Source organism: Embiotoca jacksoni, unplaced genomic scaffold (assembly GCF_022577435.1).
Source record: "Embiotoca jacksoni isolate LCO1_2020_lvr unplaced genomic scaffold, fEmbJac1.0.p SCAF_7, whole genome shotgun sequence".
Taxonomy (NCBI): domain Eukaryota; kingdom Metazoa; phylum Chordata; class Actinopteri; family Embiotocidae; genus Embiotoca; species Embiotoca jacksoni.
Window position 1 is genome coordinate 8,726,911 of NW_027185425.1, and position 27,381 is coordinate 8,754,291.

General features: G+C 39.9%; 1 protein-coding gene across 1 annotated transcript in view; it reads right to left on the reverse strand.

Moving 5' to 3' along the window:
• The window catches only part of triqk (triple QxxK/R motif containing), a 24,609-nt gene extending 4,876 nt beyond the window's left edge, over positions 1 to 19,733 (reverse strand). The window contains exons 1-3 of the mRNA XM_069176798.1: positions 19,566 to 19,733; positions 16,189 to 16,263; positions 5,919 to 6,004 (exon numbers count right to left, since the gene is read on the reverse strand). Of these exons, the coding sequence (XP_069032899.1) occupies positions 5,919 to 6,004; positions 16,189 to 16,249 (147 nt within the window). The 5' untranslated portion in view covers positions 16,250 to 16,263; positions 19,566 to 19,733. The remainder of the gene's footprint in view (positions 1 to 5,918; positions 6,005 to 16,188; positions 16,264 to 19,565) is intronic.
• Between the last annotated feature and the right edge of the window lie 7,648 nt (positions 19,734 to 27,381).

The window sequence follows — 27,381 nt, forward strand, 5'->3', positions numbered from 1 at the left end:
ATGCAGATTCTTTTTCCTCACCATCTTTGCATCAGGTTTCAGAGAGCAAGACAACAGCTGGTTACAGCGACTTGTCTATGAAAACAAGCTGGAGGGGTTTCAGTGAGATCACGTGAGTTGTAGAAAGCACCTGCACTTGATTGAGATCATTGTTTTCGAGGAGAGTAGCCCACTGTGTTGACTCTTGCCTCACTCACACACACACACACACACACAGCCTCTCTCTGCCCACATTTTGATGGAGACCTCTGGATGTGGCCCAAACACATCATCATCTTCATCATGTGGCTCCCTCAGCACCGGCAGCAGCTGCAGCACACTCGGTATGCTGGGAGCTCGGTCCCTGTCACCCTGGCGACAAGCCACAGCTCAGCAGACATCCCCTCATCTGGTCCGATTTTTATTCCCCTCCTGGGTTTGTTTTTTGTGCGTCTGTGTGTGTGCGTATGTGCAATTCAGTCTGCCTGCTAAGCAACTCAGATTCAGCGTGTTAGTGGCTCTATGTGGGTGGCAGACAGACACGAGCTACAAACCAATGTTGGAACATTCGAGCTGTAGTTAGTAAGCATGTCCCATCTGTACAAGACACCGCAATAAATAACCAGCCGTTAGAGGATATTTCATGACCGATTAAATCCAAGGTTTTGGTAATTTGGTTGTTTTATTTGCTTCATAAGAGGTGACCAAATTAATGCAGTATTTCTTTATTGTGCAGTAATCAACAAACACATATTGTATCTTCCTTCATCACTGATAGCACACATCCTCATACTTCCACACTCCATTCAATATCTTTCGTAAAGCTTTTAATAATTTCCAGCAGTGATTTATCTGTTGATGATTTCCCTGAGGCCAGAGTGAGGTCTTCAGATAATGTTGTCCAACCAGTATACCGAAATATATTTAATATAATCCTATAAAAACAATAAACAAAAAATGTAATATATACAAGGGGGGGGGGGAAGCATAAATTGAACAAATATGCCTTTTCCATAATTAAAGCTCCTTCTTCTGGCGCCTATTTGCAAACTTTAGGGACACTTACGTAAAACGTTTGTGTGAACAGGAAACGCCTTATCATCACTATCACATCTCACTGAGTCTTTTCATTACACTTATTGTACATTAAACAACTGAAAAGGCTGTAGAGCCCCCCCCGTGCATATCTGTCAACACGCCTCCTAACAAACCCAAGCGTGTGAATGAGACTCATAAACCTAATGGCTAACACAAAAAACTGATCCAAAAGTCTGCTTCAGTCAGAAGCTAAGCAGATGCTATGGTTTGGATCCAGGTTTTCATCACAGCCACCCTCATGGTTTATTAGCTGTGACTCTGGATGCTGCTCAATAATTTTGGTTCCTGATCATCAAAATTTCCCCCTCAAGACAAAAATAGCTACATAGCGTGTTGTATGAACATACAAATGTTGCTCGAAAACCTGAATAGAAGAAATTGGATGGAGTTACAAAAAGGCAAAAAATTGCAGCGTCCATTGTTAAGGATCCTGGCCGACCTGAACCTTGCTGCATGTCATAAACCACCTACTGTATCTCCCCCTCCTGCTGTCAAATAAAGGGGGGGGGGGGGAAATGCCAAATAATAATGCTTAAAAATTCCGTTCTATATGGTGTTGCTCGCCACACAACACAGTCACAAATGACAGCTGGAAGATACCCAGAGTCATTATCTGTAGTCTCCATCCTCTGCCAATTCCATAAGCAATTTCCCCCCCCAACTTTCTAGGCTCAGCAGCTAAATAAGACTGAGGGAAAACAGTGCAGAACTGAACAGAAGGCTAGTGTGCCAATTAGACGAGGCAGCAGGCTTGTTTCCTGTGTTGCAATATAATGTGTTGGAGCTACTTTGAAGGCGCTGCTTCTTCTCCAGGCAACCTGAGGAGAGACTGCAGACCACGTGACCCCACAACATCCAGTGTTTGGAGGAGCTGCAGACTTGTATTCAGGCAACAACACATTACTTCCATAAACACACGATGACAAAACGTGTTTATGAGGACCTGCATGGACACAACAGGTGGCTGGTTTCCTTTTTTGAGCAACCCCGACAAATGATCACTGTTGTGGGAACAGAAGTTCGCCCTCTCTTACTTTTTCTTTCACAGTGTCTCTCCTTTTCTCTGCCAACTTATCCAGACTGCACAGTTACTAGGACAGCCCCGAGACAGCCTGCCCTGGCAGCTGCTAGATTCTCTGTGCCCGCAAGTCTGCTGGCCCTTCTGAGATGCCAGCTGCATCTGAGACCAGAATCTCAACCAAAGATACAGTGAAAAAAAAAAAGAGAAGGGGAGAGAAGGAAAGGAAATGGAAGGATTCGGATCATTTTTCAAAAGGTCCACATATTAGTAAAGACTAAAATCTGCCATTTGAAAGTCCTTTGAACGGGTCGACCATGTTTCCCAATAGTCAACTGGAGTGGCAGAAAAGTTCCCAATCAGCGTTCACTGACGTTTGAGAACATTGGATTGTTGTGCCACTCAAGTTGACATCTGGGAACTTTTCTGCCACTCAAGGTGACAAAATAGGTCTCCCCATTCACAGCTTTTGGAAATGTCAGAAAGTGATTACCTAATGAGATGAGATGAGATGAGATGAGATGAGAAGAGAAGAGAAGAGAAGAGAAGAGAAGAGAAGAGAAGAGAAGAGAAGAGAAGAGAAGAGAAGAGAACAGAACAGAACAGAACAGAACAGAACAGAACAGAACAGAACAGCCCAAAGTGGGCCTATAAAAACCGAAGCCAAATCTTAGCTATCAACCAAAGGCTAAGAGACAGTGAAGAGTGGCTTTCCACTGTCACCAGACAGCTGTGTAAAAATCACTTCTTCAGCTTCATAGCACTCTAAAAGGACTTGATGGGAAAGCAAGCATGACCAAATATCCATTACATTTGGGCTGAATTTCAATCGAAATCGGGGCCAAGAGGTCTAAGTCAGTTTAATATCCTCGTCCCAGAGGTATTTTTAATCCGACCTCTGAAAATTCCCCTCATCTTGGGCATGAAAAACATGAATTATTCATGACCAATATCAATATTTCAAGATATGGACTAATCTAATTGGATTAAAGACATGTTTAATGAGGCCTTGCATGTCTAAGAGATGCATATTTAAAAACCTGACCATTTCACCCAGTGTTTAATCCTTACTGTGATTTGTTCATCTCTGTGCACTTCATGGCAACTGAAGCTTGACGAGGAACTGAAGCCTTTTGTTTTTTTTTAATGTGCCGTAAACAGATCCAACATTCATGGCACAGAGGAAAATAAACATGCAAAAGAAACGTGTCTAAATTATATGTTCTTACAAATTACTTTCACTTAAAAACAACTATAAATATCACTGAGAATTCTCCATTTTAAGGATGATTTAAAAACCAGTGGCAGCAGACTCGCAAGCTATTTCACTGGTTGGAGCTTCCTCTATATGGTGTATATATACAGTGGGTACGGAAAGTATTCAGACCCCTTTAAATTTTTCACTCTTTGTTTCATTGCAGCCATTTGCTAAAATCAAAAAAGTTCATTTTATTTCTCATTAATGTACACTCAGCACCCCATCTTGACAGAAAAAAACAAATGTAGAAATTTGTGCAAATTTATTAAAAAAGAAAAACTGAAATATCACATGGTCATAAGTATTCAGACCCTTTGCTGTGACACTCATATTTAATTCACATGCTGTCCATTTCTTCTGATCCTCCTTGAGATGGTTCTACTCCTTCATTGGAGTCCAACTGTGTTTAATTGAACTGATTGGACTTGGTTAGGAAAGGCACACACCTGTCTATATAAGACCTTACAGCTCACAGTGCATGTCAGAGCAAATGAGAATCATGAGGTCGAAGGAACTGTCCAAGGAGCTCAGAGACAGAATTGTGGCAAGGCACAGATCTGGCCAAGGTTACAAAATAATTTCTGCAGCACTCAAGGTTCCTAAGAGCACAGTGGCCTCCATAATCCTTAAATGGAAGAAGTTTGGGACGACCAGAACTCTTCCTAGACCTGGCCGTCCAGCCAAACTGAGCAATCGTGGGAGAAGAGCCTTGGTGAGAGAGGTAAAGAAGAACCCAAAGATCACTGTGGCTGAGCTCCAGAGATGCAGTAGGGAGATGGGAGAAAGTTCCACAAAGTCAACTATCACTGCAGCCCTCCACCAGTCAGGGCTTTATGGCAGAGTGGCCCGACGGAAGCCTCTCCTCAGTGCAAGACATATGAAAGCCCGCATAGAGTTTGCCAAAAAACACATGAAGGACTCCCAGACTGAGAAATAAGATTCTCTGGTCTGATGAGACCAAGATTGAACTTTTTGGCGTTAATTCTAAGCGGTATGTGTGGAGAAAACCAGGCACTGCTCATCACCTGCCCAATACAATCCCAACAGTGAAACATGGTGGTGACAGCATCATGCTATGGGGGTGTTTTTCAGCTGCAGGGACAGGACGACTGGTTGCAATTGAAGGAAAGATGAATGCGGCCAAGTACAGAGATATCCTGGAAGAAAACCTCTTCCAGAGTGCTCTGGACCTCAGACTGGGCCGAAGGTTCACCTTCCAACAAGACAATGACCCTAAGCACACAGCTAAAATAACAAAGGAGTGGCTTCGGAACAACTCTGTGACCATTCTTGACTGGCCCAGCCAGAGCCCTGACCTAAACCCAATTGAACATCTCTGGAGAGACCTGAAAATGGCTGTCCACCAACGTTCACCATCCAACCTGACGGAACTGGAGAGGATCTGCAAAGAAGAATGGCAGAGGATCCCCAAATCCAGGTGTGAAAAGCTTGTTGCATCATTCCCAAGAAGACGCATGGCTGTACTAGCTCAAAAGGGTGCTTCTACTCAATACTGAGCAAAGGGTCTGAATACTTATGACCATGTGATATTTCAGTTTTTCTTTTTTAATAAATTTGCACAAATTTCTACATTTCTGTTTTTTTCTGTCAAGATGGGGTGCTGAGTGTACATTAATGAGAAATAAAATGAACTTTTTTGATTTTAGCAAATGGCTGCAATGAAACAAAGAGTGAAAAATTTAAAGGTGTCTGAATACTTTCCGTACCCACTATATATATACATATACATATATATACATATATATACATATATATATTTTGGAAATATTTTCCTCATTCAGTTGGTAAGCCAAAAACATTAGCAGCAGTGCCACATTTGCCATTAGAGTGATAAACGTAGACTCATCCATCTTTGCCGGCACAACGGCTCCTAATCACTGCAGTGTGACAAAGCAACAGGGAGAGACGCACCCCAGCAGCACCCCCCACCCCCCTTTACCTTCACATTACCTTCTCTATCCATCTAATCAGTTTCTCATTCCTTTTTGTTCCAGGATTGCTGTATTTTCCACTGTCCCTCCTTGACTCTCCTTGTCCCTCTCCATTCTTCTCTTACCATTAAAAAGTAATGTAGTGAGTAAGAACATGCTTAAATTTTAAAACTGCAAGATGGAAAGCTGCGAGTCATGTCTTCTTTAAAAGACACAATACACTATTGTAAACTTCATTCTATGGAAGACAATACTGTTTTCTTTTCTTTTTTTTTCCTTGAAGATAGTTTTTAACACTTGTACAGCATTCGAAGAATAACCTTGAGGCCAAGTCAAATAATTACAGCTAGATCTACTGCAGATTGATAGATTCCCAAAGGGCCTGCAGTAAGTTCCTGCAGTAAGACAGCTGCGTGTCTCGGATAATGAAAATTATCTACTGAGACACGCTTTCAAACAGTTAGTTAGACAGATAGACAAATGGAAAAAAGATGGTTGCCAGACAGACAGACAGACAAGCAGAATCACAGATGGGCCAAAACAGACAGGCAAGCAGACAGAGTGGAATACATGTAGATAGCTCCAGTAGTCCTGAAGATAAAGTGAGTCTCACCTTGAATCCAGACGAACTCTTCTTTGCTTCAGCTCTCAGCTGTGTTGCCTTTAAGACCGACTTTGACTTTTTGAAGTCCTGTTTACCTAAAAGAAAGAAAAGAAAATAATAAATGATGAGAATATAATTAGGGTAGAAAAATCTAACGACCTTGAAATGGTTAATTCTATGTCACAACTTTCACTTGTCGGTGCCAGGAAAGCAGTGACTCCAAAGAGTTACAACACCTAGCTAAGAAATAGACCCTCACAAACCGACACACTTGTTGTTTTTACCCTTTGGGCTTTTATTTTTTTAAAATTTTAAACAAACAAGATAAAATGTGTATTTGGGCTGGTAGGCAGTCTTTGTTACCTTTAGAGGACCAGGCTAGTTGTTTCCTCTTGTTTCCCGTCTTTAAATTAAACATCTCCTGAATGTAGGTTCAAAATTAGTTGATATGAGAAAGGTACTGTTCTTCTCATGTCACGCAGACTGTGAAATCAACAAAGCATTTCTGCCAAAATCTCAAACTATTCTTTAAAGTTTTGCTGCAACTCAAAGATCAAATGCAGCAGTCAAACGGGTGGTTAACAAAATAACACGAGGAAAATAAGTAAACCAAAATAACAATTTCTACAATTAGATTTACCCACAAGTCACAGTCTGCACAATACAATAAATCTTTTCTGGGCTGAGCTGCACACAGTATATGCACACATACTTGACATCCCGTGGGCTCAACTCTCGAGGGCGAGACTTGTGGGCAAACTGGACACCTGGCAAAGCGAACGTGTAGTGTCTGTCTGTCTGTGTGTGTGTGTGTGTGTGTGTGTGTGTGTGTGTGTGTGTGTGTTTCACATGAGGCAGAGCCGGCTGTCTTGGTCTAATTAGAAACAACACACTGCAGGAAAAGGAACTTTGCTAACAATAGGGTGGAAAGGCAACAGCTTGCTGAACAGTGTGTGTGTGTGTGTGTGTGTGTGTGTGTGTGTGTGTGTGTGTGTGTGTGTGTGTGTGTGTGTGTGTGTGTGTGTGTGTGTGTGTGTGTGTGTGTGCGTGCGTGCGCGTAGGCTCTTCTATCTTTGTGGGAACTATTCCTATGCTCAGATTGTGAACAGGGAAACAAGTCTTTAAAAGATGTTATTTTGAAACTTAAGGTCAGGGTTAAATCTAGTTGTGATTAAGCAAAGATTCGTGTTTAGAGCTGAGGTTAGATGTGCAGTTCGGTTGGTTAACATTAAACTGAGGACTAGCAAATCAATGCACTTCATAAGAACAGACATGCAAATGAGAAATATATGTGCAACATAGAGAGACAAAGGCCCCGCGGTCAGCTTCGAGGTTTCTAAATTGCTGATGTGACGTGCGGATGTCAGATGTTTTTACTTGCAGCCCATTAAGTCTTATTTATATTGGAGAAGGAAACAAGGGAAGGAAAGAAAATGTCTATATCAATGTGAAAAGGGTGCAGGCGAGAAAAGAGATGGACCAGTGGTAAAGGAAGGAGTAGATCGGGGTGTGTGTGTGTGTGTGTGTGTGTGTGTGTGTGTGTGAAAACAGACAGAGCAACACTCCCTTTGATATCATGAGCACAGGTTTCTCTCTTCCAGGGACAGCCACAGAGGACAGAGGAGATGACCATTAGCCCGGTGTTAAGTATTTGCTCCATCTCACTCCACACTTTCTCTTTTTCAACCATCTCGCTCTGCCTGCTTCCTCTTTTGAGATCTCACATTCAGTTCCAATCTCCTATCTCTTTCTCCCTCCATCGCTCCTGGTCCTGAACTCCTCCCTCACCTCCCACTGACTCCGCGGAGGGCTAATAGAAATGGGGAGCATGTTGCCAGGAGCAGACAGCGAGCTAGTGGGAATTCATTAGGGGGGGCACTAAATGTCTCCTCCACTTGTCAGAAAGTGGAGAGGAAAATTTGGTTGGAGGGCACCTCAGGTTGCTCACCATTCACACAAATGCTGCAAAGATTTTCAGACTTGCAAATAGCTGGATGTGATGACGCTACAGGAGGCACGAATAATACGGCAAAACCAATATCCAAGAAAAAAAAAGAGAAAAAAAAAAGAAATCCAAATACGTTGTAAGGAGTGTACAATGAACAGAGAATTGTTTACGAGTGATACAGCATGAACATATATTTGTTAATCCAGTTTAAAGCCTGTCGTTTAATTGAACTCATTCAAGTCACACCAGAAGGGTTATATTCATCAGCATCCTTTCAGGAATGTGGTCCTAAATATGTTTAATAACAAATGGACAATGGGCAGAGCATCGGCCAATCACAGAAGCTGTCAGCGTTACTTCAATTTTCTCCATGCTGGGCCGTTGACTGTCATTTTGTTCTCGGGGTTGTCCATAATTCAATAACGGAGAAGGGGGGAAAAGCACGCCAAGCTAATAAGGATGTTAAATTTCAGTTAGCAAGCTCATTAGCTTGGTAGCTATCAGAATAATAATTTCACACAGTTTATTCAAAAGATGTATTTGCCCTATGAACTCCTGTCTGTAAATCATCCCTCTAATGTGGAACAGTTTAATAGAAGTGGTTAAATAATAGTGAATAGGGAAAAATGGCTAATAAGATCCACAGTTTACTACAACCCCCGCCCCCCCCCCCCCCCTCTTGTGCAAATCTACTGGTCGCAAAAATTCTATTGAAATTAATTGATTTTTCATTTCACATGCCCGTGTGAGTGGAGCTTTATGCATCTTCTTTTTTTTTTTGCTTATGCTTTTTAAGCCAAGGTCAACACTTACATTCTACAAATGTTTTTTGTTTTTTTATATCGAGGATATCTTCCTAATATATAGTAATAAAAACCAAATGTTCAAACCAGGTTGATCAGAGATAACAAATTTTAGAAATCTGTTTTGCAGATTTTAAATCGAAGTTCACAACTGAACCATTCCTTCTTTGTGTTTTGACGATAGCTCGGTTTGTTTTGCAATCTGTGTCGTTAAGGTATCACTTCAGCAGCCAATGCCCAACAATACTCAAAAGCGCAAAAATCCATCACAACCCAATACGCCCATAACCATCTGGTTAGAATCAGAACTTAACTGGAGCTAAATCAGAATAATTACACCAAGTAAGATCATTGACATGGAGAATATCTGCTAAAAAAATTACATCATGCTGTGCAAGATATTAAAATGTTGTTGTGTTACAGCATGTTGGCTTTCACCTGTGGTTTGTTTGTGTGGGTCTGGAGCCTGCGCACACAAAGTGATATTGCATTGGGCTTATGAGCACTCCTATTTGTCAATGCCGTTTCCCTTGCAGCACCAGTGCTGTAGACACTTTCTGTCACCAATTATCTACCTGCGCCGGGCTCCACGCCGTCCTCCCATCCCTCCCTGCTTCTGCCTGCCGCACTCAAAAGGCATCACTGTCCTCCTGTACAGCAACAACAATGCCGTGACTCAGAGGAACATTAACCCTTGTAAAGCGGCCCCGAGTGCCTGCTGTGAGGTTTCCCTGAGTGCGCCTTTCATTGAAGTCACCACTGATTTCATGTCAAGAGGAAAAGGGGGAAGTGAAAGCGGACTCCGCCTCCACAAACATCCCATTAGATGTAATGTTCCCAGTGTTTCATTGGATTGTTCTTGAGTGTTTGTCATTGCCTTTTCCTATAAATGGTGTTTGATGAAGACAAGGGGAGATATTAGTTTTTATCTTGAGCCGTTATTCTGCTTAGCATAATGAGACAGGTAGGGGGTATTAGCTCAAATTAGACACATGTGATTGAGCACTCGAGAGAAGGAGGGGTGTATGTGATTTGTGTCACACAAATTGCCCATTAAATTAAAGATAGGAAAGGTTTAGACATCTAAGAATATCTCAGTTTGCCTGAATGATAAGAAACTTTAGAAGTTGAAATAAAAAAAAGTAATAATTAGGTCTGTATCATTCAGCAGGGTCCAAAAGTCAGAGACCAAAAGACTCATTCAAAACAAATATCTCAATGCAGACTTTTTCATTACAGATGATGATGTCATCTTAACTAATTTGAGTAAAAAGTTTAATTCCTGAAACATTTACGACTTTTAGAATATCTTAGAATTTGGTACACCCAGGTGTATGCAAAACCTGATGAAGCATATTACCCCAGCATTATTTGACAATTTGAGATGCATCAACGAACTTCTTGTGATGTCAGAAATACTTTGTTTTCTCAGTCTTCAAGTGCCCCTTTAAATGTTTAGTGGTGTTGAGGTCAGGTGAGGTCTGGATTAAAGAACAAGGCAAGCTTAAATCACATTATTAACAGAAGCGGTGTATTGAAGATTACTTCAGGAGGAAGAGACAGGCAAAGAGGGTAGAGTCAAGAGAAAAGCCGCTACGTGAATTAGTTTCCCTGTTAACTATTGACTATAGTTGGCTTCCTTTGGTGAGATTGGATCAGATGCTGCAACCCTAAGAAAATATTAAGTTACCCTTGTGAATTATTTTGTCTTAGGAAAAAAAAACACGTTAATGGGTTTTACTGTATAGAGATTCAAATATTCCTTTACACACTGTTAAAATTCTGATGGGTTTGACAGGCAGGGAAGAAGCTCTGACAGTTTCATGGAAGAACTGATCCCAGGACAGAACAAAGCTTCCAAATATGATATAATATATATTACCTCATGCTGGTAACAAGTACAATTTAGCTGCCAACATTTCAGTCATGCATCACGTCATAAAAGGAAATTTGAACCGTTTGTTGCAATCACAAGAAATAAAAGCGCTACTAACATGACGTTTTCTGACGCTGCCGCACCAGATGTTTCCCCAAGTTGCTGCCTTCGCGTTTTATATCTCTGTAGATGTATTGATATGTCAAATAAAGTGGACAATCAGCTACAGAACCACAATAATAAACTGCATTACCAACCCAGTACACCACACACTGCAAGAATGACTCCACCGGTCTAAAGCCCACATCTACATAGAAGAGCGAGCAGCACATTAGCAGAGCAGCAGCAGCGCCGGTGCTCTGTCTGAGGGTGTAGCAGGAAAATATATTTAAAATGTAAAAATATGCTTTATTAGGCGTCTCTGATTGGAAATTGGTGAAACATATGCAACCTTGTCTCCTCTTGTCAATCCTTTTATGACGGCTTGAAGAACTGAATACTTAGACGTTTTTAAAGGAGCAAACAACAGAATTACCCTGAAGCCATTTATCCATTCATTATCTAAAATGCGCCTTGTTTCAAAAATGACAAAAGACCAGTGCTTCTCTGCTGGAGGCAGATATGCGACCTCAAACCAGGACAGCTGAAGAAACATTCAATTAATTATGCAAATTGATAGATGTTTGAATTGAAGTAAAAGTAAGAACTTTTACAAAGGCTAGAAATTAAACTGCCACGACTGCAGTGTTTAAAAAGCTACGGTACACCATTTATCATGAAGGCAACATGATACCAAAGAGGCGAGTCAAGAGAAGCACAAACACACCTGAGGAACTCTGAATGTTTGTGTCTATGGGGGACGAGCTGTCTTACATATGCACCAAAAAGATTTAATGTACATATGCACCACGTGCTTAATTTGGACCGACAGCCCACTGTCCAGTACTCTCCGAGAGCCCTGGAACGATTCTGGAAACACACTGACAGCGTGTCTGACAGTTTCTCATGCTTTGCTTTGCTTTGCTTTGCTTCTGTGTGTATCTGGCAAGGCAGCCAAATGGTCAGTGACCACATGGTGCGCATCGCTGGCATCTGCCAGAATGAAGGGTGGTAGAACTGGAGGACTGATGCCAGGTACATGGGAGATATGTATTTCTTGTTCTGTCAGTTGAGGAGATGAAAAGCTCAATTTTACAGTGTGTGTGAGCTTTAAAGTAAAAAAAACAACAACATTAGGGTTCCTCCCAACTACAGATTCTCTTAGTTGACTATTAGTTCGAGCCAACTAGTCGATGCACATTTCATGATATTAATAAAAACATTTTTTTTTTAAATATATTTTACGGGACATCCAAAAATAGTTTGTTTCAGGGCAAACAATGAATATGATAAGTAACATTGTGCTACAGTGCAGAAAAATATATATTTTTTTTTATAATCAGCGTTTAAAACGCAAATTTTATAAGGGCACACAGGAAGCAAGCCAACCGTTACTGACGACACTAACGGCAAAAGCGATAATGGTTTCAAATGAGTCAGAGCAACCCGTGTTGAGGAAAGGCAGAGACACGTCGTACCGTGACATAAGCTGGGAATTTATTTTCTTTTCTGGATCAGCCAACATGGTGCGCAACACTTCATGGCTGACTCCAGTAACTTCATCCCTGCTGTCTGTGTGCACTTCACAGTGGATGTGGCTACGTGCTGTTAATTTCACTTCTTACATACGAGAGTCGCTCACATCCCACAACAAGGGTTGAATGGACATACGTCACCTCCTGGTTACACACACAAGGCCACCTTCCTATTGGGGAAGGCTCGAGCAGGAACAGATATTTCTTTAAAATGTCGTTGACAGGGCGCATATATTGAGTTTTCCACCCTGCGACTAAACAATTAATGAAAACTTGATCGACAAAGACTTTTCTCATCGACTAACGCTTAGTCGACTATTTTGGGGGCAGCCCCAAAAAGCTTGTAAATGGAGATTGTCCATGATATAATGAAAAGAGGAAAACGGTTATACATTGGTAATGTATTGTAACGTGCCGATAGATGGGAGTGATATACCTAAAACAATACAATTTCGTAGCTGTGATCTTTTCTGCAAGGTGAAAGCGTAAGAACGCTGCAGCTTTACCTATCCTGAGGGCACTCAATTATAACAGGCTTAATAATGGTATTTAAAAAGCGAGTGTCAACGGTGGCCCTTTGATAGCCATCTGACATGACAAAAGCACTCCAGCAGAGATGATGGTACAGCTCAACAAACAGCCTGGACTGCTGCTATCACAATTCCAAATTACCACATGTGGCCCATTGCAGCTCTCAGAAGAACGAGCCCCATGCTATCTTTGAAGACTTCCTTTTTCTCCATTCCCCCCCCCCCCCACACACACACACACTTTCTGTGTTCTGTGTTCCACCTTTGCTGTTAAACAGCGGTTTACTGAAATTGCCTGATGGCCATTCTTTTCAAAAAGAAGGAAAAACGGTAGAAATTGAGGGGTTGGAAGAATGCGTTGGTAGAGACGGGGCCCAAAGTGCCTCTGACAAGTGTGTTACATATTTCTGAATTGATGAGATGTGCTGAAGAAAAAACATTGAATGCAGAAGGGGAAAAAAGATTTCATGCACCTTGGTAGGGGATGTGACAGTGGGAAATGAGCTTGTTATGTTATGTCTGTCTCTCATTTATTGGACCTGCCATGTTTTACATAATGGTAGATGGTTACGGGATATCTGGAGGCTGAATAATCATATTCTTCTCTCCCAGTATGAAAACATATGCAACAGTCACTCCCTCCTGGTAGAGTAAAAAAAAAGAGAAACATCTCTCTAGGCTATAACATGCCAACAGAAAAACAAATAATGCCGTCAAACCGGCGCTCTTTTTCCTTTAAATGAAATAAAATGAAAAGAAAAAAAGCAATTGGATAAAAAAAAAAACTAACAATGAAAATAAAAGTTAAACGGAAACATGAACCAGCAGAAAACATTAAGCCGAAAACACCACGAGTCCTTTTAACACCAAGAAATATAAAACCTGAAATAATCTGAAGAAGCAAACCACCAGGGGCCAACAAACAATCATCCGCTGGGAGGCACAAAACAGCGCTATAATTGACATAGTAAAGACATAATGGTGAACAGCTTCTTGAGAATGCCTGGCTATTGGCGAACTTTACTTATTGCCCTCTAACGGCACTAATGTGTACAATAAAACATTTTCTAAAGAGCCCGGTTGTGAGCCGCACCACAGAAAGTGACATATACGACATGTAGAATTTCCCAGTTCCACACCGACATGAAAGTTGAGTATTCTTTGGTATTTTTGCAAATTACACTAGAAACTGCCTTATTTTTTTTATCCCCAGTTTTCTATTCAAGAAAACAACTTCAGGGCTTCCACATCCCTCTGATGAGAGTTATTCGTATGCAGTGATAACACATGTAAGGTGGGTAGCAGGGTTTTAGAATCCTCCTGATTAATGTTCACTTCAGACGAGTGATCAAAAACATCGCCAGTATCTTTAAAATCAGACAGCTAATTGGAAAAGCCACAAGATAAGATTGTGAAATGTGCTTTTGGTTTGTCTCTTGAGCCAGTTAAATATTATTTGATCTTCGCTCTCCCCTTTAAAGTTTGACCTCTTCCCTCGACATGTGCCCAAAACCCTCCGTGCTCTTATATGTGGTATGAGTTGTTGGTGTAGGTGACTATCTTATAACTTGTGGATTAGATATTCTGCTTCAAAAATGTGTCACAGAGAAGCGTGTTGTGAAAGATTCGCAAACCAATGTGCCTGCTGGATTTGCAACAGCCAGAAAATGTACGGAGTCGTCATATTGATGATATGCATTTCTAAAAGGACAACGTCCGATTCTGCTGCATTATCATTTTAGGACATCAGCAGCATGAAACCAAACGCTCCGAAACTACAAGGCGACGTTTCACGTCATGCGCAGCAGTCGAAACCAGCAGTGAGGAACAGAGTGAGTAAGAGACGCACAGAAAAGTAATTCTTCGAAGGTTGCGCAAGTAAGGAAAGATGAGAGATGAATGTTGATTGTTTTTATGTTCAGTGTAAGATTCATGAAGTTTCTGCATTTAAACTAAAAACAAGAGTGTTCCCTCTCTGTTGTCTAAAGTTGATGTGCAGGTTCTATATCAGGAACCATCATATTTTTGAGGGATATTTATTGCGTTTTATTTTTGAAAAAAAATTAATTAGAGAGAATCATGATCTTAATGCTAAGCAAGAAAATTGTGATTCTTATTTTATCCAGAATTGTTTAATTCAAACTGTCCTGATGCAGCAGTTTTGTAACATCAGTCTTCTGACCTGTGTCACTGTAACTTCTGACTGAAAGTGTCTTCATTTTTTTAGAACCAGTCAAACAGGTGGTTTAAGGTACCAGAGGATGAGTGGATGTAATCTTAGATGTCCTGTTATTTTAATCTTCTGGATTAAGGCACACTTCATATCACCCTTTATAGCTACAATTGTTGTACCATCACCAGGAATTTATTCCTTGCACAGGTTCCTGGTGATAGAAGTCATTGATCTAGGGCCGAAAAAATAGGAGCATTATTGAAGCGTCTCACTCCATTTAATGCAACAGTATGTAACTCCTGGGATTCAAAGTAAAACCTTTAAGCCTGTAAGGCCAACAGAGCTTCCCTTTGTATTTGCATCAGTCATAGCTGCTCACAATTATCCAGCTTTGCCACTGGCAACTTTTTGGTTTTGCTCCACAAGAGAATAACAAAAACAAAAAAGACATGATACAAGCTGTGATCTTCAAGCAGCCACGGCTGGCACGCTGACGGCGACTGAACTTTTGATTGATTCCAACCATATTGCTTTAGTTAGGCCTTTGAGATGTAAGGGGTGGGGTGGGGGAGGGATGGGGAAACCAAATACTGCGGGATTAGAGTGGCGTTAAACTTTGACAGAACAGCTTCTGACATGATATTAAATGGGCAGGTTTTTAAGCGTGGGATTCACTGCTTGTCACCTTAGATTGTTCATGTGAAAAGTGTAATTACCTCCGCAGGTTTTTATAGTGGTTCTAATCCACTGAATCTGGTTTAAGGTTCTTTTAAATCCAATGCAAACTAGAAAAAGTTCCATCTCACTGCTCACAAAAGAGTCGGGTGGTTTGGGATAAATGTGAAACTACCACCAAATACCTCCCTGTGACACAGCATTGTGTGTGATTTATTATGTGTGATATTAGCTTGTTTCTATGAGGCAGCATTGATTACTGTGTTGTGGTAATTTTGCCCACATCAAGCAGTGAGTTATGTTTTTTGTTGAAATGGGAGTTACACAACACGTAGAAGATCAATGTCAACTGTCAGAAAAGCACCATGAATTAATTTACAGAATTTATTGTTCTAATTGTCAGTTAACATATTGATTATCTTTTAGATTAAACTGTCTGTCATCTTGTACACAAGATGACATATTAATGACAAATACCCAGAGAATTTCTTTTATGTTTTGTAACAAAGAAAAGCAATCATTTCTTTTAATCTGCTTCCAACTAGTGTCAACATATCAAATCAACTGGCAATAACTAATGTCATTTAATTACACTTGAGAACTCTGCTATTGCTCCACACTAGGATGCTAAAAGACTCACCAATCTGCTTTCTGTATTGATCGACTGGTAATCTGGTCGCACTGGCATCCTTCTTCCCCATTCTCCTTCCTCAGCCTGGCGGGAAGTGAGAAGAAAAACAACCAACTGAGAGGGAGAATAGTAGTATCACAGTAGTATCACACCTGGTCATTTAGTTGAATCAAATACAGACATAGCTCTGTTCCTGTTACTGTAGCCTGAGATAAGTTGTGAAATCTGCAGGAAGGATTCGAGTAAATGCAAAATCCTATATAGAGAGGGAAGTAGTCAGTTTTGATCAGGCAGATGGTTTATCTTTCACATACATCTGCTGGACATAATTAAATTAATTCTCACTGCCTTCCATGTGTGTTATGTTCTCAGTATGTGCATTTCCTATCCATCTCATTTAGTCTAACAACATTTCCCTTCACACCACGAGTTCTCTTTGATTACCCTGACAGCTCAGAGGTAAGATATAAAGAGAACGAGTGAGGAATTATATAAATAGTTTCCTCAGGCTCCACGTCGCTATGCAAGGGCGGCACTATACTTGTGTGTATGGATACACGTCTAAAGGTGCTGTGCATTTATGTCAAAGCATATGTGTGTGTGTGTGTGTGTGTGTGTGTGTGTGTGTGTGTGTGTGTGTGTGTGTGTGTAGATGTCCAGTGGCCAGAATAACTTCACCTGTATAATACTTTTCTTTACAAGGAACTAAAACTCAGTGTGTTTGTGTATCGTATCCAGCCGACATCCTTGTTTCTCAGTGAGCTCTCTGCTCTAAATTCCAGACAGGCTCCCTCACAACACACTGCATCAATCAATATTGTAGCTCTTTGTTTAAAATAGTGGGAAATGTGAGCGTGAGTCGAAAGGCACACCTGTGCTTTCTGATGATACTGAAATGTCTGACCTGTTCTGGGGCTAAAAGGTCTGATTAAAATAAAAGATTAGCACCCATCTAATATCTCCCACACCCCGTTAGTTTAATGGGGATTGATTATCACAAAGAAAGACAATGTTTGAGCGTGACGGAAGGGAAATTCTGCGTGCAGGTGTGCACATGAGGGGAACAGAGAGGTGAATAGGAAAAGGATTCTGTGTGTATCCGAGAAGAACAAGAGTGGTGGAGAGTCTCGAGGTGCAGCTGGGGAATACAGGAGAGAGACTGAATTAGCATGTTCAAGGAGCGTGGCTGGCTGCCGGTGCTGACTGATACCCTCTCGTGGGAGACTGCTGCTGCCTTTGGGATACCCGAATCGTACCTTGCACTAAAAACACTGTTTTCAGCTACATTTCGAAACACTGTTCGTGCCAAGCAGAGAAAGAGGATGTATGCGCCGCTATTGTTCTCCTGCGGCTGGAAACCAGAGTCAGCAAATTAAAGGAAGTGAAAGAAAGACAAAAGGAAGAGAGGGAATCGGCCAAATGAAATGTTTACAGTTGGACAGAGTAGGTTCTCTGAGCTGCTGTTGTTCTGTGCCGCCACATCACAATATTCTACCTTACGTGCTTAAAACACATTTGAAGCCTTTATCATGTCATGCAGTCCACTGACTTGAAACACCCTTGCAGAAAAGTGCGACAGTATATTTTGCATTTGCATCGATGGGGGATTTGAAAAAGCAGTGCAATGTGCTGCCTGTTGGAAAACATAAGATAGAAAATAATCAATGAAAACAATTTGAGCTGTCCCCTAATAGTTGACTGTTCGGAAGAATTCGTTTTTTTCTTATAATTCTTTATTTTTTAACTTTTTTATTTTACAATGTGAGGAACTGTAACCCAACTGTGACCCAATTTCACCTCGTGGATCAATCAAGTATTTCTGATTCTGATTTACTTGTGACACACTAAACACCCAAGTAAATAATAAATAATTTACAAATAGTAAATGTATCAGGAGATGCTCACAAATAAACTGCACTAAAAAAAAAAAAGAACAGACCTTTATAACTGCAGACATTTTGACTTGTCACTGTAGGGAAAAACAGGTATATTAAAGATTTCTGCATTCTACTTGGTCCTGCTTTTATGCGTGTTGGTTCACTTCCATGGCTTACTTTTCAATGGAAGTAAGCCATCATCAGTGCACTGCTGCTTTCCTTACAATGACAAAGTGTCTCACTGTGAAAAAGATCCATTGACCCGAGTACACAGTCTAGAGTTTCCTCAAGATCCCAAATACAGAAGGCTTTCAGGCATTACAAAAACAAGACCACTGAGCAGGAACTCCTGCAGTAGCTCTATTGTAGGCTTGCAATTAAACATTCTTTCTTAAAAAAATTATAGTGTTTTCAGGTTCGTTAAAAAAGCTTTGAAATGTTGATTGAACTTTCTGCTCTACATGATATTGAGAAAATATTTAGAGTTGTTTTAGTAAAAATGAAGAAAATGAAGAAAATAAATAAAACTAAACATTAGAATATTTTCTGTAAAATGCTTATGTGTAGCATAAACATTCATTCTGTTGCTTTGCATCTTTTTGCCGCACAGAAATGTGTGTTCTGTGTAGGTTCAGACGGGCTCCATTCTCTGGGAAGTACGAGTTTCAATTTGGAGTCTTGTTTTTGATTGATTCGCTTGTTTCAATTTGCAGCGCAACCACGCTGAGGCTTTTGGCCATGTCATCAGATAAGACGAAGAGATATTTTAAGATTTATTCAGGAACCAGGGTTAATAAGCTGTGAACAGTACCCACACCGGTTGACAGTTCAGCACGGGGTTGACCTGAATGCAGACTTGATTTGAAGGTGTAGGAGCATTCTTCTTTTACCGCAGTCACGCGTGATTTATTTTGGTGGTTGTGGTTTAAAAAAAAAAAAAATCATAAAATTTCTATCTTAATTCATTTTACATTTAAGAAATTATATTTAGGGTTTGACGGTAAACAGTGTCGAGCGCTGTATGGAGGTTTACGCAGACTAGTTTGCATTTATTATTTAGAACTGTCCAGCTTTATTAATTAAAAGTTTTCTCAGAAAAGTCATCAAATGCAATAAATTATATTACACTGATGAAGTAAGTAAAATAAACACATGACATTTTGAATCAAAAGTGACCTTCCCAACACAGACAGCATTTGGGAACATTTAGTAAAGCTCTGTATCTGCCAGCATTGAAGACATGACCAACTACACCAGACTTTTGTCAAGACTACAGATGTCAGGTTTCTAAAAATCACTTCGGATGGATTTCCCCTTTTTTTCTCTCTCTGGAACATGTACAGGAAAATAATCCTGCAAAGGCATTTGCAGGACTGACGTTTAAATTTGCAGAACTTTGACGTTAGCTTTTGAACAAATATATGGCGTATATAAAATTCAACAAAACGTCAAACCTTCCAGTGGACATGTCAAGCAGCTTTCATTCATTGCATTCACGTAGATACTTACACAGTTCTTGTTTTTTCGAGAGAGTGTGTCGTTTAGTGCAAGTTTTTCTGCATTACGAAACGCCTGGCTGCCGTTCGTGGACACGTAGACCGGCGGAATTGACCGTTTTATGGTACTTTGATCCAAATCTCTCCAAAATACCAACACACCGCTTCTTCCACAAACACTTCCTGGTTTACGCGTCAATAACGATGATAGACAGCCGTTTTGTCCAATCAGACGTGGTTGTTTTTCGAGTTGACGAATAGCAGGAAGGCAGGCGGGAAACTCGAACAAAATACTGCAGGAGCACAGAGCAAACCAGCACATCCGGGAACTCTGGGGTACGTGTCTGAAAGCCGGAGTTCACGGATGTTGCATTTATAATGACGGTGGATAACTCAGTCTTTCTGGATGTTACAAACCGAGCCAGTTTTGGGTATATTTCTGATATGTAATGAAAATTATAGTGATACAGAAAACTGTAAAAGATAGAAATAGAAAACACAAAAGATTAGCATTGAAAAGTATCCTTACTGTTTTTTTTTTCTATTACATCAACGTTATTTGCTACTTTGTGGGTCAACAGTTTACTTACAAGACATGTGATCAGTTTATAAAAAAAAAAAAAATGATGCGTTGTTGCTACCAGCAGTGTGAAAAGTAGTAGAAGTTAGCTCAATTGAACAGACTCATTATAATTGACAGATTTTTGAAAAAACAAGTACTGTACAATTCTAACATAATTTTACTTCACTTTATAGGTATTTCTGTGTTATTGTACTTTATCCTTCCACTCCACTACATTTCAGTGGGAAATGGACTTTCAACTGCTCTTCATTTATTTTACAGCTTTACTTACTGTAAAAATGAAGATTTGACACAATGGATAATGTAACAAGCTTTTAAATGACATCATATTGTTATGCATTTAACCAATTGTTTCCAACCTATTTTTGGCTTTTGACATCTTACAAAAAGCAGTGTGTAATCAAAGTCACATTTCATATTTGTTAATAGCTCCAACAAGCAGAGATTTTTCCTTCTAATCTTCTCACGTTTTTCATTTCAATAAAAGTTCCAATGATCCAATATCTCACTGAAAAGCAAATATTAGAGAAAAGGTCTAAAAAAAAAAAATGAAAACAGATTTGTGAATCAAAATTTAGTTTTTTATTCTTTCCTCTCTCTGTAATCATCTGACCCCTCAGATTTATCTGCTGTCCCTGGATATAAAGTAGTTCAAACTAGCTCCACCTGCAGCAGCTATATGTAACATGCTGCTCTAACACTGATGCATAAGTATTAATGATCTAATGATGTTTTATACATAATCATATATCACTTAAGGGGACCAAAACAGCACTTTTACTTTCATACTTTAACTAATACTTCTGTATTTTTGCTTAAGTAGGATTTTTCGCGCAGGTTTTTACTTGTGATTGAGTATTTTGAGGTATTTCTACCAAAGCTCTTTGCGTCTTTAGTAGAATACATTTTCACCACTGCAAAAGATTATCACAAAGACCACTGTATACATCTCAATGTCACATGCAAGGATGGTGACTTCTTAAAAGTTAAACATTAGAATGACACAGATGTGTTTTATTGATAAAATAATCTCGTCAGTTTGGCATTTTGGCCTCGAGTAATTCTTGCCTTGTCAGATTATTACCAATGACATCTTTGTGGAAAACAATACCATCCAGCTGCAACAATTAAAAGAAGCAACAGCCGACAACATCAAAGATAGGCAATCTCACTCCACAATGCTCATTTCTTTTTCATCAGTCTCTTTTTTTTTTTTTTTCATTTGTTTACTGTGTAGAATTTTATTCTCTCCTAATTGCATCCAGCCTCATCGCTGCCTGGGGCTTTGTGCTGATTATGAGTAGACTTGCCACCGCTTGTAACTTATTGAAGTTTAAAATGATTGTCTGCTCTCCCATGGGCATGCCATTTGTATGCGGCACAGCAGTAACTAATAGATGTAATCTGTCTGTAATGTGCCTGTACTAGGCTTTACTTTACATGCAGCTGCCATTAATAGTGAGCACTTAAACACTGCCCCTTCGATATTCAAATGATGTGTGTTGGTAATGATATTTGTATCTAGAAATATTACCCAGGACACAGCAAATTGCAAAAGGCTTTTCTAACTGTGACCCTGCAATTACATGAAATACAGGGATCTTTTTACATTTCATGATTTCAAACAGTAAACACAAACAGACATAGATACAACTGTGCGAGCCCAAAAGCTGCTGTGACAGTGAAGTTAAGCTTGTTAACAAATAGCCTCAACAAGCCGCCTGAAACTATTGTCTTAATATGGCCAAAACCTGCATGAGTGTAGTTAATGCAGAGCTCAAATGTTCTCTTGTTATACTAATAGTGTGTGATTAATTTATCCCGTTGAGTGAAACAAACCAACGTGCTGTGCCTGTCACACTGATAGATATGGAAAGCATTAGCATCAACTGCTACTGTGAATGAAAACTAGGCAGGATGGATTTGCCCGATGTTCAGCCGTAGAGTATGGAGTGTGCACATCACTGAAACATATAGATAGGAGATGAGTGGGTTTCCCTCAGGGTCTGTTAGGTGAAAAATTTCAACAATGATTGAGCACCGCTTATTAAATTAAATAGAATTTCAGCTTTACAAATGGCTGCAGCTGTCAGTGACTGGACTGCAGAAACAGTACAAAATAGAGTTAAGCTTTGGCTGTTTTCCTAAAAAAATCTTCTAGTTTGTAGTTTGCAGTCAGATCTATTTGTGCGTATGCCTGTCACGTGTCTCTCTTCTGTCTTCTCTGTCTCTCCCTCCCTGTCTGTCCCTTTGAACCTCTCTCTTTTACACCCAGTCCTCTCTCTCTCTCTCTCTCTCTCTCTCTCTCCGTCTTTCCTCCTCTCCGGTAGTTAGTCGGCCTTTAATTGCGAGACATTAAAAAGAATGCAAGAGACGAAGAATCCCCTGGGGCCATTGGCTGGCTAAATGGCAGTGCTGCTGCCGTCGCCTCTTACTATATGCTGCAATGAAGATGTGTCAACATAATCTTGGGCAATTTGCAGTCATCATTGTGGGGACTGATTAATTTTCTGACTGTCAGGTGTAAACAGTAAAATTGTCTTTCTACATTTTCATGTCAAAGCAAAGAAGTGATTAACAATGAAGAAACTACATTCATGTAGACATTGACGTTAATCCACCGGTTGAAGATGTTGTTAAAAGAAGAAAATAGTTGTGTTTTTAAAATGGCATGAAGGGCACAACACACTGTGTAATAATAGAGATGTTATGGATTTATTATGTGTCAGACTGTGTGAGAGATTGAAGTCACTATCGCTCTCAAGCTGTTCAATATCAGTTCTGAGGTATTAAGATATGAATTCCTTATACATTTTCAGAGACACTTCAACAACTCCTGCCATTCATCTGCGTCGCTTTGATGTTTTGAAAATGAATCCAGTTTATTTCCCTACATTTTATGCTGTTTAGGGCTCGCCTGCTTTGTAGATGTGGTTTGTAGCAGCAGTCACATTATGCCTATATGGAAAATGTTTTTACTTTCATAGGAACATATAAGAAACCTGATGTATCTGAGTTATAGTTTATTCAGATTGGCTTAATAGATAGTAATGCAAAAGAGGCTGCATCATTGCACTGAAAAAATTCCACAAAACAGTGTTTTACAATTCAATCCAGAAATACTCAGAAACACATTGTGCCCTCTAACATTTGTCATATGAATTCTTAGAGCCCAAAGTTGAGTGTTCCCTTTTCATTTCTATCTGCAGTCATGTTATTGGTTTGGAGGAGAAGACACAATTCTTTCTCCTGTTTAATATTCTTATCTCAGTTTTCCCGCAATGTCTGCAGTGTGCGGTGAATTCTCTCCCCTCTCTATCTCCCAGACCCAGAGTTCCCTCTCATTGACGGGGAAACTGTATCAGCACAGATACAGAGTGAAATGAATTTGGGGTTTATGAAACGCAAGGCCTCATATAAGAAAAATAAAAGTCCCACAGACCGAGAGAGATAAGTTATCGCACGATAAATTTAGTCCCGTTTCGCTTCAGTCATTATCCTATCAGAGCCCAGAGACTCTGATGGCAGGCAGTTATCCTCTGTGTGCGGATGGTTTGGAAGTGTCAGGGCTATCACAGCAGACACCCCTCTGTGATCTGCAGCAGCTGTCGAAGACTTGAGAAGAATGGTAAAGCTCCATGTAAGAGATGATCGTAAAATCACAAATCAATATATACAGAAAACAGGCTTTACCGAGCAAGTATGTATCTGTTTTGTGAAATGTCTTTGTGAAGAATGAAAACATAAAGTATGTTAGTTCATTCATTTTCTCCGCTATTAATATGTCCCCAGCTGTGTGGTGTTACCGGAGTTGGGAAGATTACTTTTGAAATGTATGAGGTTACAAATTACTGGTTACCTTGTTAAAAAGAAATTCTATTTTAATTACTTCATTAAAGTAATGCAACTGATTACATCTGATTACCTTTTAATAAGAAATGTTTTAGACTAGAAAATGAAGCTCAACAGTTCTAAATAACCAGAAAGCTATTCAGTGTAAACCTGCCACCAGTGCTCATCACTAATTACTGTCGAACTTTAAATGTTGTTTAGTTTAATGAATTTGTGACAGGGACCATATGCAAAATACATAACATTTTAAAAACAGGAAAGATGCTTTATAGTATAAAGTATAAAGTTTATACCGAATTAAGTTACCAGCTAATTTCCATCTGCAGTAATAAAACAGAGCAAAACTAACTATCTCAATTGTAAATGGACAAACAGCCAACCAACACCCACGCAGACATGTATCCAAAGTAATCAAAACAAGTTGTCAAATGTAAATATTCATGCTGACCATCCTGGTTACTTAAAGTAATTTTCTTAACTTCACAGGAGAGGATATCAAAATCTTTCTTCAATGTAAGTTCTTCAAGCATGCAAAAGAACAATCAGAAACAAAATTTGAGCGCATGCCACCAAATTAATAGAGCCTGTCTTGATGCATACATAAGACATTCTTGAACAGCAAAAGATTGTGAAGTGATTATTATATTACACGGCTTTTTACCTGAAATAATATTTTTAGATATAACCCCTTTGAAATTACCAACACATTGAATAATAACTGTAATTCAATTAGATTATGACTGTAACAAATACAATTACTTTTATTTTGTAATCTAATCACATGTGATCCCCCCCAACACTAGTGGTACATTGAGTTTTAGTTTCAGTGTTTGTGCAGGTGCTGTAACTGGATTTCTGCTCACCTCAATGGTCATACTGCAGACTGGCTGACCAGGTAGAGTATTTCTCCTCACTGTTTACTCTGGCAAGTCAAGTCCTAGTCCTGCGGAGAGCTATTCTTTAGGTGCTTAATTTTTGTCACTTTGACTCATGCAGTGATCCACACCATCACAGACACATAAACACTCCATTAATTCTCTATTTGTCCCCAAAATACACACATCCACACAAACACACAGACTCACTCACGAAATAAAATACCTGCAATAATCCACATCTCTCACACACGCACACACAACTCTTCACATAATCCCATGCTGCCCTGCCAACAGAATTTGGTACACCCCACCACTACCTTGCCTAGTTGTCATGAGACAGCTGCAGAGTTCTGACATGTTAATTTCAGCCCCGACTTGACCCCCAGCTAATTATCCTTCAACTCTGTAAACACTAGTAGCACCAGTTAACACCAATTAATAGCCACTAATCATTGCCAGATGCTGCACCTTGAGTAATTTGCCTACACTTGCACTTACAATTTCACACATTCATGTGATTCTGAGTTTCTATGGTTTGTTAAATCTTTGCGCAGACAGTTGACCAGGAAGATTTGTGCATCACTGATTTCCTAAAATTGTAGTATTTTCTATAGACCTCCATGGATATAGCATTTTAATTTTGCAAGGGTAGTTTATCTCTGAGGTGGGAATAAAAGTTGAAGGTATTTTTGACCCCATCATAGTCAGAAGTGGATCAGCTATTGTGGTTTGTACTTACTGAGAAAGCACATAAACATAAGGTCAGTCCAACTTTTGTCTGCTATTACTACAGAAAATTTAGAGATGGAAGACACATTTGACTAAACTACATAGATATTACAGAGCGTGCATTGTTCAGGGTCCCTTAAACACATGAGAGAGGTGAGAATAACACAAAGAATAGTTAATGAAAACCCATTTTTCCGGATCCCAACACCAACTACTTTCTGAGCACCAAATAATCAGAAGCTTTATTCTCCCCCTCATTTCTGTCTGCTCTAATGTTATTCTTGATTTGCTGCTTCATTGTTTGTATTGATTAGTCGAGTGCGCACTGTTTGCTGTCTTGCCTGCCAACTGTACTGTTGCCAAGGGAAAGCGTGAACAAACCTCTGCCAGCATCAGCCTCCTACAGCAACAGCTGTGCCACATATGCTGCCGATCAATATAAACAAACATGGCCTCCCTGCACCAGGGATAAGGATTGACAGGTATGATTCATCTTCGGTGCCACTGGTGGGAGGTGCAAGTAATAATAAGCAGAGATAGATCTTTTCTCGTTGTGGTACGACCACTGGGGTTAGTAGGGGTAGGTCGGAGAGATCATTTGCCCCCCAAGGTAACTGGCAGGGTTCCCCATATAACCCCTCGCAGTTTTGCTGAGGATTAGAGCAGCATGAATCCACCAGGGCTGTAATTTGTGGCATTCTGTACACAGAGTGAGCAGCAAAGATGAATGGGGAACAGGCATGGATCATTGATGCTGTGCCAGTCGCACTGCAACTGAGCATATTCAGCATAGACTGTGGGGAAGATCACAGTATCCAAGTGATTCATGACACTCTGCTTTTTTATAAATACTTTGTAAGCGACAATGTTTCAGCATATGATCATCTCATCAGTGAATGGTGTTTGATGCATCTTACTCTCGAAATAATGATGAAATATCTATGCAAGCACCATTTAAGGATTTTGATCGTTGCCCTGTGGTCTTTTGTGGCTACATGACAGGAGTTCAGCAGCTTGTACATCACGTACACCATTGTCTCAGGGGCACAGCTGAAAACATGGGCCACGGAGGACAATAGCTCCATAGAGTGGGTATGACGTCCCCTTGATGAAGAGTAATGGCTTGAAACAATATTTCCCCAAGGAGTAGAATTGAAATCTGAACACTGTGATATGGTTTCATCGCCATGCAATTTGGAGATGTCAGATCAGTTTTGCCGGGGCCAGCATTGTATGAAGGAGCAAAGCACAAACACGGGAAATACACAGACAGGAATGCTGTTTTTATTGGCTGCACCACGGCTGGGTAATGTCATGGTGAAGGGTGAATAAATATGGTTTCTGAGGAAAACATAAAACAAAGTCACAAGTCAGTCATATTAATTTATATCTTCTTAATGTTTAATGGAAGATAAAGATCAAGATACCAGTGTGAATTTCAAAATAGTTGTTACTTACTCTGTGACAACAGGTTGTTCCCTTTAAAATCCAAAACAACCCCCGCAGTTCAGAACAAATATATCAAATTGTGGTTAAAATATATATTATATTACAGCTTTAGTCTACACTTTATTACTTTTATAACTATCTATTTTTTGTTAATTTCTTTAAGATTCAGGACATGCAAGTGTGTATTTATAATTCTCTTATTTCGCTATTTTCCATCGGTAAAATTATCAATTTGACCACGAATGAAATGAAAAACCTCCTTTACGGCTGATGTACATTACAATGAATTCACAGTTTTAATGTAAATGTCCAAAATGGTAATGAACCAAACTTTAATT